The sequence below is a fragment of the Fusarium graminearum genome, chromosome 2, assembly GCF_000240135.3.
Source record: "Fusarium graminearum PH-1 chromosome 2, whole genome shotgun sequence".
NCBI lineage: Eukaryota > Fungi > Ascomycota > Sordariomycetes > Hypocreales > Nectriaceae > Fusarium > Fusarium graminearum.
The window spans coordinates 8,688,353-8,698,801 of NC_026475.1; the positions used below are offsets into that span (position 1 = coordinate 8,688,353).

A 10,449-nucleotide genomic window follows, 5' to 3' on the forward strand; every position below is an offset into this window, starting at 1 on the left:
CTGAGCGGGTAAGATCTTGCTTGATCTGGGGTGGCATGGCGGATACTTGAAGTGATGGATGCGCAGCAAAGCTTCAAGCTAACATTGATGACTTTTGGTGTTGAGGCGTGGAAGTTCGGTCATCCGCCACTTTATGTAATACAGAATGGGCTCAGAGCGAACTGCAATGCCGGAGTTGGCCGCTATTGGATGCCTTACAGATACCTTAGTACCCACTAAGTACTGCTTGGGATACAGGCTGTAGTGGTCGCGCTTATCGATAACCATCAGTGGCTTTTTATTTTTAAGCGGGTATCTGTCTATATCTTCACAGGTACCGTCTCTGTTTGGTGTTCAAGTACTGTCAGATTTGTAAGCTCAATCAAAACCGTAATGTGTGAGATATTTGGAAGGATGATGCATATATCAATTATCATAAAATGCCGTCATCAGTACGCTTACTAGAGATTATGCTGCATTTTTGTCTCTTGGGTAGCAGTTAACTCAACTCGGTGTGTATACGAAAACGAATAACATCAGGACAGCAATCCCAACCACAACTGAGATTCATCGAAACTGATAGGGAATTTGATATATCTCTCGGAGTCTTGCAATCACCGTGACCAAAACCATATAGTCGTGGTTTGACTTGATATTCCAACAGTGTTATTATTGCTGGCAACTTGTTCTCGTAGACGCTTTCGTATTCGTATCATTTCTCGCAAATTGACAGTACATATGCGAGCATCTAAGTCGTTATCTGTTAGCTGCACACTCACCGCCAACCATTCGCAAGCTGAGGCGAATGCGCCGGCAAAACTACAAGGATAATTATGTTCGCATTATGTAGAAGCAAGTCAGATTCTCCTTGACGGACTGTGAGAAAAGTCCATGTCTGTCTTAATCACATGTATGTCGAGTCTCGAGGTGTTGTGGAGAGTTGATCCCTCTTCACTACTTCTGATCGTATTCTTTCGGATCACCCCAAACCTAAACGATAGACAGGGGACCTAGTACCCATAAGGTATAGTGCACGGATATTACTCAATTCGCGATTGAGATTGGATGCCCTTAGACGGGATGGCTTGTGCAGCTCAGGGGATGCCCTGAAATTTGTTGCTACTGTACAACCCGTCAAGTCCATTAAAGCCAACCCGTTCCCTCAAAGTTTCTACTTCCCAAACCCTACATCTTCAATTCGCTTGTCGTCCTCTTCTCTTTTGACTTCTTGTTTATCTTCTTCGTCTTCACTTCACTTCAATACTCCACACCATATTCAACATGGTTGCCTCATCGAACACCGGCCTCGAGCGCGAGGATCACCAGCGCGATGCCGACTTCAACAAGGCCATGCACGGCTCCTCAGCCCAGGCTCGAGGTGGTGTTGCTGCCATGTTCCGCAAGGGCGGTGCTGCTAAGCAGGCTGCTGTTGATGAGTACTTCAAGCACTGGGATAACAAGCCCGCAGAGAACGAGACTCCTGAGGAGCGAGCTGTAAGTCCCATTCCACATGCCCCTCCTATTCTTCCATGGCGGTGACTAACGCAGTGGTCAGGCCCGTCAAGCCGAGTATGCTACTTTGACCCGACAGTAAGTGATCTGATTCCTGTCTTTGTCTCCCCTGACTTCTTGTATCGTATCCCAAACAGTCTCGGGGATTTGCAAAGCCTAGTACTAACTCAAACCTCGCAGCTACTACAACCTTGCTACCGATCTCTACGAATACGGATGGGGCCAGTCCTTCCACTTCTGCCGATTCTCCCAAGGCGAGCCCTTTTACCAGGCCATTGCCCGTCATGAGCACTACCTTGCCCACCAGATCGGTATCAAGGACGGCATGAAGGTTCTTGATGTCGGTTGCGGTGTGGGTGGTCCCGCCCGTGAGATCGCCAAGTTCACAGGTGCTCATATTACCGGCCTGAACAACAACAACTACCAGATCGAGCGAGCTACCCACTACGCCTTCAAGGAGGGTCTGTCCAACCAGCTTGAGTTTGTCAAGGGTGATTTCATGGTCAGTAAATTCTAACAACTTCAGTCTCCTGGATGCAGGCTAATTCCCATGGTAGCAAATGTCTTTCCCCGACAACAGCTTCGATGCCGTTTATGCCATTGAGGCCACCGTTCACGCTCCCACTCTCAAGGGCATCTACAGCGAGATTTTCCGTGTTCTTAAGCCCGGTGGTGTCTTCGGTGTGTACGAGTGGCTCATGACTGACGAGTACGACAACGACAACCTCCGCCACCGTGAGATTCGATTGGGTATCGAACAGGGTGATGGTATTTCCAACATGTGCAAGGTCTCTGAGGGTATCGCTGCCATCCACGACTCTGGCTTCGAAATGCTCCACCACGAGGATCTTGCGGATCGCCCCGACGCCCTTCCCTGGTACTGGCCTCTGGCTGGTGAGCTCCGCTACGTCCAGACTGTCGGTGACTTCTTCACCATTGTGCGCATGACCACTTGGGGTCGAACCATCGCCCACGGTCTGGCTGGTCTCCTCGAGACCTTCAAGCTTGCCCCTGCCGGAACCAAGAAGACTGCTGACAGCTTGGCTCTTGCTGCCGACTGTCTGGTCGCTGGTGGCCGGGACAAGCTCTTCACCCCCATGTACCTCATGGTGGCTCGCAAGCCTGCTGCGTAAACAAACAGGCTCATGACAACAAAATTTCCAAGTAACAATTTCTCACGAGTGTCAAAAAGGAAGTGAATTATGCTAGCTGATGATGCACATACATATGAAGTGGCTAGCCTCGGGATATAGAGGACCCAGAAGGCAGAGGAGTTTGGGGACTATTGGCTTATAATTGTAATAAACATACCAATACAATTTCATCTTTCTTGTCGTTGATACTATACTTTCCGTGACCCATCGTTTGGGTCTTCTGTCAGCTTACCTTATCTTACCTACTAATTGATGAATACAGATGTGATTTGAATATGCGGTTCCACTGTTTCTCCGGCACCGCCATAGACAACAAACAATTGGTGCACACGTTTTTTCTACGTACTAATCCTTAGGGTGAGTTCAGAATGGTCCCTCAATGTCCCCCCCCCCTGGATCCCCCCAACAGACTGTCTGGATGGGTCACAAAGGGTGCGTTCTAAGCTTTGATAGGCGCTTTTGACTAGTCTAGTTGGTTACCTACCCTTCCAAACAATGCCGCACTCGCTCAATGGCAAGGGTCTTTCGAAGCGTTGGCTGTACTTCTGTACCTAGGCGGGGAGCAAAGAGGGATAAAGCTGCCCGAACCAACGGAGGGTCGCTCGGGGGGATTTGGAGAGCGGGTACACCATTAGTCACCCAAAGTTGGTAAGGGCTTAGGTACCTCGCAGTTCCGGCACGATACGTACCGACTGGCCCCAAAAAAAAACTGATAGCTGGCCAGCAGAAGCGTTCTTCGGTGAAATTCCCTCTCTCAACCCGACTTGTTCATTTCTCAACACCAACTTCAGCTCATCACCATTTTTAATTCCCACGTCAAAGTCGACGACTAGGGAATTACGAGAAGCTTGTTCTCTGCAGCTTCTTGCCTTTGACGTTTCCTTCTGTCGTCCTCGTCGGCAATCTACCGTTCCTCTTCTCGACTTCTTGGTCAATTGGCTATTCAACAAACGCACATCATGTCTCGCATTCTTCGACCCGCAGCTCGCCTCGCTGCTTCGACTCGAGCTATCCGCGCTCCCGTTGCTCCTTCGGTTGCTCAGTCTGCCATCTCCCGCGCTGCTCTTGCGCGACCCGTTGTTTTCGGTTCCGCCCAGACCCGATCCTACGCCGACAACAGCTCCGGCGTCAAGGAGTACACCGTCCGAGATGCGCTCAATGAGGCTCTCGCTGAGGAGCTCGACCAGAACGAGAAAGTTTTCATCCTCGGAGAAGAGGTTGCCCAATACAACGGTGCCTACAAGGTGACCAAGGGTCTCCTCGACCGCTTCGGCGACAAGCGTGTCATCGACACTCCCATCACCGAGTCCGGTTTCTGTGGTCTCGCCGTCGGTGCTGCCCTCAGTGGTCTTCACCCCGTTGTAAGTATCTCAGTGCCTGCTTCGTCATGTTCAATCAAATTCTGACCGCTTTTGCCTCGTTAGTGTGAGTTTATGACCTTCAACTTTGCCATGCAGGCTATCGATCAGGTTATCAACTCTGCTGCCAAGACCCTCTACATGTCTGGTGGCATCCAGCCCTGTAACATCACATTCCGTGGTCCCAACGGTTTTGCTGCTGGTGTTGCTGCTCAGCACTCCCAGGACTACTCCGCCTGGTACGGCAGCATTCCCGGTCTCAAGGTCGTTTCTCCCTGGAGCGCCGAGGATGCCAAGGGTCTCTTGAAGGCCGCCATCCGTGACCCTAACCCTGTCGTTGTTCTCGAGAACGAGTTGATGTATGGTCAGAGCTTCCCCATGTCCGAGGCTGCCCAGAAGGACGACTTCGTTATTCCCTTCGGCAAGGCCAAGATTGAGCGATCCGGCAAGGACTTGACCATCGTGTCCCTCAGCCGCACTGTCGGCCAGTCTTTGATTGCCGCTGAGAACCTCAAGAAGAAGTACGGCGTTGAGGCCGAGGTTATCAACCTGCGATCCATCAAGCCTCTTGATGTTGAGACCATCATCCAGTCCGTTAAGAAGACACACCGTCTTCTATCCGTCGAGTCTGGCTACCCTGCCTTCGGTGTCGGATCCGAGATCCTTGCCCTGACAATGGAGTACGGTTTCGACTATCTCGATGCCCCCGCTGCTCGAGTCACTGGCGCTGAGGTCCCTACTCCTTATGCTCAGAAGCTCGAGGAGATGTCCTTCCCTACTGAGAAGTTGATTGAGGACTACGCTGCCAAGGTCCTTCGCCTGTAAGAAAAAAAAGGAGAGCGAAATGAGTGCTGAGAAAGAATCCGGTCCATCTGCTTGCACACATCAGGACAGCGCCCATGTTAATGTGCCCAGCGTGGCAGTGCATGTCCTACGCTGCTCGTTGTAATAATCGGGATTGAGACACAGATGAAAATCTGGTCCAATTGGCGTATTTGATGGACACTACCTTTGATAGACGTGCGGAAGGAAAGGAAATGTAATTTTATCGCGTGTTGCCATGTATGTTAAGGGCACGGCACCCGTCTTATTAATGATCTACCAATTCATGTATGTGCTTTAAATAGATGCTGAATTGCCAGTGTTTCGACATGTTCAACCTGGGAGGACACCACCGCTGGGTATATATGGGTCAGTAGCTACAAGCTTGTTTCCGTAACATAATGAAGTTTCGAATCTCGGCTTAAAAATCCAGCATCTCACAGATGAGGCCTTCCAATCAACAAAAAAATCTCAAATTCAGTTGATGAGTAAATATCGGTGTTTCAATCAATAATCAAAACCCCATGTTGTTCAGTGCAGGCGCTACAGGGTAAGTGAAGTGGAGCTGCAAGTTGAAAGTCCCAAGCTGCCATCAATGTCCCGCCATGAATGTCAGAATCACCAACGTCAATGGTGGGGCATTTCTAACTTGGAGCTTTCATCACTTTGCTCTTGACATAACAACGACAAGGGAAAATATTACAGCATTGATTACACCTGACGCTGTCAGAATTTAATGGGAATGGCTTCTATCGATGCTCTCCTTGAGGGAGAAGCTCAAGAAATTGGCCAGCGTCAACCTTCAACCCAGGATCCTGAGGCGCTCAAGCGTCATCTAGAGCAGCTTCTCCTCTCGCCTTCGCCGGAGTTCTCACCGGAGTGGCTGAACCGTTTACAACAGCGATGGGACTTCGAGGCCGACTACACATCTCTATACAAAGTTGCACCACCACATACTCGAACACTAACCAGATTTCAGCGTCATGGATTGGAGGGTCGCGTTACAGGCTACAAGAACGTTACAGTCCCTGCAAACAGTGCAACAGCCAAGAACTCGACCAGTCTTTCTAGAAAGCCTGCAAACCGCGCTGACTTTGTAAGGGGTGCTGCAGGCTTCTTCCCGTTCGCGCCTGGTGGTCTTGAAGGTATTGAGGCGACAGCAGCATTCGAGGACTCAGTTCACACAGGAGGTATCGTAGAGCCAGGCAGTGCTGGAAACAAACTGGAACGAGTAATACAACTTGGCGCTGAAGGTGGACTATTGGAGATTGCTCCTGGAATGAGCCGGGGTATCGACTTCGCGAAGAAAAAGACAAATGTTAGCCAAGAGGATGCGAATGCTATCAAGGAAGTGCTCGAGGAGGAACCCGAGGAAGCCAAGATTGGCCCCAAGGGTGACGACGAAGTTTCACCAGACACCGTTACGCCAGAGCCAAATGCAGACTCCGGAGAGGATGGGGATGATATCGACGACATCTTGCCGGTAGAATTCCCTGCTCTGGAGCCCCATGGAGTCCTCGCAGCTTCGAGTGCTCGCAAAGCTGGACGTGAGTGGGCGCACATGGTTGACATCAATCACGACATGTCCAATTTCAGAGAGCTCGTACCTGATATGGCTAGAGAATGGCCATTTGAACTCGACACTTTTCAAAAGGAAGCAGTATACCACCTGGAAAACGGCGATTCGGTTTTTGTTGCAGCGCATACCTCAGCTGGCAAGACTGTCGTGGCAGAGTATGCGATTGCACTGGCTGCTAAGCATATGACGAAAGCAATTTATACTTCGCCGATCAAAGCATTGAGCAACCAAAAGTTCCGCGATTTCCGACAAACATTTGATGAGGTGGGCATCCTCACTGGTGATGTTCAGATCAATCCTGAAGCCAGCTGCCTGATCATGACGACGGAAATTCTTCGAAGCATGCTTTATCGAGGAGCTGATATCATTCGGGATGTCGAGTTCGTTATCTTTGATGAAGTTCACTACGTCAACGACTTTGAACGAGGTGTTGTCTGGGAAGAAGTTATCATAATGTTGCCTGAGCACGTGTCACTCATCCTGCTGTCAGCGACTGTTCCGAACACTAAAGAATTTGCCTCGTGGGTCGGTCGGACGAAACAAAAGGATATCTACGTTATCTCTACTCCAAAGAGACCTGTGCCTCTTGAACATTACCTTTGGGCTGGGAAAGACATCCATAAGATTGTGGATTCGGAAAAGAAGTTCATCGAAAAGGGTTGGAAAGATGCACACTTTGCTATTCAGGGGAGGGACAAGCAAAAACCTGCAGAAACTACCGTTGCTACGCGTGGAGGTAACCCTCGTGGCAACCAACGCGGCGGTACTCAACGAGGAGGGCCCCAACGAGGCGGTCGAGGTGGAGGACAGCAAAGAGGAGGCAATCAACAGCGTGGTCGCGGAGGTCCACCCCGTGCAAGTCATGCGCCTGGTCATATGGGTCGTGGCGGTCGTGCAGGTGGCTTCACATCTGTTGCGCAGGACAAGAACCTCTGGGTTCATCTCGTTCAATACCTCAAGAAGCAGACCCTGCTTCCAGCCTGTATCTTCGTGTTTTCGAAGAAGAGATGTGAAGAGAACGCCGATGCCCTCAGCAACCAAGATTTCTGCACAGCATCCGAGAAGAGCCATATTCACATGATCATCGAAAAGTCAGTCGCACGGCTGAAACCAGATGATAGACAACTTCCGCAGATTATCAGGCTGAGGGAATTGTTGAGCAGAGGCATAGCTGTTCACCATGGTGGACTATTGCCCATTGTCAAAGAATTGGTCGAAATCCTGTTTGCTCAGACACTGGTGAAAGTGCTGTTTGCCACAGAAACGTTCGCTATGGGCCTGAATCTCCCTACACGCACAGTGGTCTTCTCGGGATACCGCAAACACGACGGACATTCATTCCGGAATTTGCTGCCTGGAGAATACACTCAAATGGCTGGCCGAGCTGGTCGTCGTGGCTTGGACACTGTTGGATCTGTCATTATCGTACCGCCAGGGGGTCTCGACGACGCGCCTCCCGTTGCAGACCTGCGCAACATGATCTTGGGAGAGCCTTCAAAACTACGTTCGCAATTCCGGTTGACATACAACATGATCCTGAACCTCCTTCGAGTAGAGGCATTAAAGATTGAGGAGATGATCAAGCGCAGTTTCTCTGAACATGCCACTCAGCAGTTGCTTCCCGAGCATGAGAAGGATGTGAAACTAGCACAGGCAGATCTGGCCAAAGTCAAGCGGGACTCTTGTGAGATTTGTGATGTTTCAATGGACGAATGCCACCAAGCATCTCAGGACTTCAAAAGGCTCACATTCGACCTATACAAGGGCCTGTTGGCCATCCCTATAGGACGAAGAATGTTCTCCCAACACCGCCTTGTGGTGTTCAATTGGGATGGTATCCGCTCAGTTGGTATTCTTCTGGCAGATGGGATTAGCAACAAGGGCACGTCGGAAGATCCAACACTCCATCTATGCGCCATCAAGTCCCTTCGAGACCGACGCGATGCCACTGACCAGCTTCCATTCGTTCCTACTTTCCGGAAATACTTCCATGAGCTCCCAAAGAGCAAGAAGCGAGTGCAAACTAAAACTCTTCATGTCCCTCTAAGCGACGTAGAATGTCTTACAAGATGGGTAACAAAGGGCATCGTCCCTGAGATCTTCCAGGGTGGAGATGGTTACCATCAAGCGAAGGATCGCCTCCAAGAACTATGTGGCTCATGGGATGACAGATTGGAAGAGCTGGATTTGTCTCGAATCAAGCAATTACAACTTCAGGAGATTGTAGAGACGAGGGTTGGCTTGATTAAGACGATATCTGACTCACCTGCCGAGAAGTGCTCGGAGTTTTTGAAGCATGTAAGTGTAAACCACCCTGTGTGACTAACTTGTCGACCTAACCATCATAACAGTTCGCCATGTGTCACGATGAATGGCTCATTAAGGAACATATCTCTCAGCTGAAGCAGTCGCTATCGGACCAGAATCTACAACTTCTGCCCGATTACGAGCAGCGAGTTCAAGTGCTTAAGGAGCTTGGTTTCATTGATGACGCCACTCGCATTCAGCTCAAGGGCAAGGTTGCATGTGAAGTCCATTCCGGTGATGAGTTGGTTCTCACTGAACTCATTCTCGACAACGTTCTTGCCGACTACGAACCAGCCGAAATTGCCGCCCTGTTGTCCGCTTTTGTGTTCCAAGAAAAGACCGACATGGAACCGTCTTTGACTGGCAATCTCGAGCGTGGAAAAGAAACTATTGTCTCTATTTCCGAGAAAGTCAACGACGTACAAACTCGATTGCAGGTGATCCAGTCTGCTGATGACTCCAACGATTTCGTGTCTCGACCACGATTCGGCCTCATGGAGGTGGTGTACGAATGGGCTCGAGGCATGAGCTTCAAGAACATCACCGGCTTGACCGACGTTTTGGAGGGTACTATTGTGCGAACAATTACACGACTAGATGAGACATGTCGCGAGGTGAAGAATGCAGCCAGGATCGTGGGTGACCCAGAACTGTACCAGAAGATGCAGCAGGCTCAGGAAATGATCAAGAGGGACATCACAGCAGTGGCAAGTCTTTACATGTAGGCTCAGTATTGGGATGGAGTACACCCTGCTTGTCGAGTTTGTAGTGAGTGTAATATCTATCTACAGGCATCATGGATGAGAGAGCTGTTGGATGCAGCAGTGTGTGTCCCATGTACGTTATAGCCATGAAAACGAAGATGTGGAAGAAGTGACCCTATCTAATATGTGTATTCGTAATCGTTGGAAGACTCGCATTGTTCTCAAATTAGAGATAAATTCATGTCGCCTCCCGAAAAACCCCAACGCCAAACCGTAACCAGAACAAAACCAAAACCAAAACCTTGTGAAGAGTCGACTTCCATGCATGTTGTATCATTGCCCCATGGAAGAAGATGTTAAGGTCCCCCTGAACTGACAAGTTCTACAATATGAAAACTATGCTCGCAGAGCTCGCAGCCTCTGCTGAAGTTTATCTTCCTCTTCGGCGCTGGGCTCATTAGTCTGCGCGGGCTCCGCGGTTGAAGGCGTCGCTTGGTTGAGTTCCTTGCTGAGCTCAAGGCCAGCATCATCAGCCAACTTTCCGAGGAGCTCGTGGACAGCGTCCTCGCCAACCTGTGTCGAGGTGGACTGTGTAATAGCGTCTTGGTAGATGCCGTTGGACATGGCGTATTCTTCGTTTTGCTGCTTGAACTGCTCGAGGGTAACAAGGGTCTGCGCCGGTTGTTAGATCTAGTTTGACGGCAGGAAATCGCAGATAGACTGACCTTTTCGGGGTTGGTGTTCTTCTGGGCGACGTTCATAGTTCGCGATGATTGGGCCATCATCTGGGTCATTCGGTTCATCGAGTTGTTGGCCTGGATCTGTGCAGCAGACAGCTCAGCCATGTCGGCCATTTGGTCCATCTGCTGAGCGAGTGCCTGCTTGGAGAGAAGCATCTTGGCCTTCTGGTACGCCTTCTGGGTCTCACCCTTCTTGAGGAGATCCTGTATCTGCTTCTTGAGGATGGGGTCTTGCTTGGCGGCCTTTTGGGCCTCGCGACGAGCCTGTGGACTGGAATCGAGCCTGAAACTCTA

General features: G+C 50.1%; 5 protein-coding genes across 5 annotated transcripts in view; 3 read left to right on the forward strand and 2 right to left on the reverse strand.

Moving 5' to 3' along the window:
- FGSG_12577 (pre-mRNA-splicing factor slt-11) overlaps positions 1–458 on the reverse strand; it is a gene marked incomplete at both ends in the record, with an annotated part of 1,757 nt that extends 1,299 nt beyond the window's left edge. Inside the window, one exon of the mRNA XM_011324728.1 lies at positions 442–458. Within this exon, the coding sequence (XP_011323030.1) occupies positions 442–458 (17 nt within the window). The remainder of the gene's footprint in view (positions 1–441) is intronic.
- A 670-nt stretch (positions 459–1,128) lies between these two features.
- FGSG_02783 (sterol 24-C-methyltransferase) lies at positions 1,129–2,830 on the forward strand. The gene is made up of 4 exons (XM_011324729.1): positions 1,129–1,473; positions 1,535–1,569; positions 1,672–1,993; positions 2,049–2,830. The coding sequence occupies exons 1-4, from the start codon at positions 1,261–1,263 to the stop codon at positions 2,622–2,624; spliced, it is 1,146 nt and encodes a 381-aa protein (XP_011323031.1). The 5' UTR covers positions 1,129–1,260; the 3' UTR covers positions 2,625–2,830.
- Positions 2,831–3,604: 774 nt separating this feature from the next.
- On the forward strand, positions 3,605–5,122 carry FGSG_02782 (pyruvate dehydrogenase E1 component subunit beta; the record flags this gene model as incomplete). The annotated part of the gene is made up of 2 exons (XM_011324730.1): positions 3,605–4,006; positions 4,070–5,122. The coding sequence occupies 2 exons, from the start codon at positions 3,605–3,607 to the stop codon at positions 4,826–4,828; spliced, it is 1,161 nt and encodes a 386-aa protein (XP_011323032.1). The 3' UTR covers positions 4,829–5,122.
- A 445-nt stretch (positions 5,123–5,567) lies between these two features.
- On the forward strand, positions 5,568–9,436 carry FGSG_02781 (antiviral helicase SKI2; the record flags this gene model as incomplete). The annotated part of the gene is made up of 2 exons (XM_011324731.1): positions 5,568–8,702; positions 8,756–9,436. 2 exons carry the CDS (start codon positions 5,568–5,570, stop codon positions 9,434–9,436), a joined length of 3,816 nt encoding a protein of 1,271 aa, XP_011323033.1.
- A 72-nt stretch (positions 9,437–9,508) lies between these two features.
- Positions 9,509–10,449, reverse strand: FGSG_12578 (uncharacterized protein). Its single transcript, XM_011324732.1, has 2 exons — positions 10,141–10,449; positions 9,509–10,087 (listed from the first exon to the last, which is right to left on the reverse strand). Exons 1-2 carry the CDS (start codon positions 10,309–10,311, stop codon positions 9,812–9,814), a joined length of 447 nt encoding a protein of 148 aa, XP_011323034.1. The 5' UTR covers positions 10,312–10,449; the 3' UTR covers positions 9,509–9,811.

Bases quoted from the DNA above. Each gene is read 5' to 3' on its own strand.
- FGSG_12578 (XM_011324732.1), bottom strand. From the start codon at position 10,311: ATGCTTCTCTCCAAGCAGGCACTCGCTCAGCAGATGGACCAAATGGCC. The intron at 10,088-10,140 runs GTCAGTCTATCT...CAACCGGCGCAG, and splicing joins AGAACACCAACCCCGAAAAG to ACCCTTGTTACCCTCGAGCA.
- FGSG_02783 (XM_011324729.1), top strand. From the start codon at position 1,261: ATGGTTGCCTCATCGAACACCGGCCTCGAGCGCGAGGATCACCAGCGC. The intron at 1,474-1,534 runs GTAAGTCCCATT...CGCAGTGGTCAG, and splicing joins AGACTCCTGAGGAGCGAGCT to GCCCGTCAAGCCGAGTATGC. The intron at 1,570-1,671 runs GTAAGTGATCTG...CAAACCTCGCAG, and splicing joins TATGCTACTTTGACCCGACA to CTACTACAACCTTGCTACCG.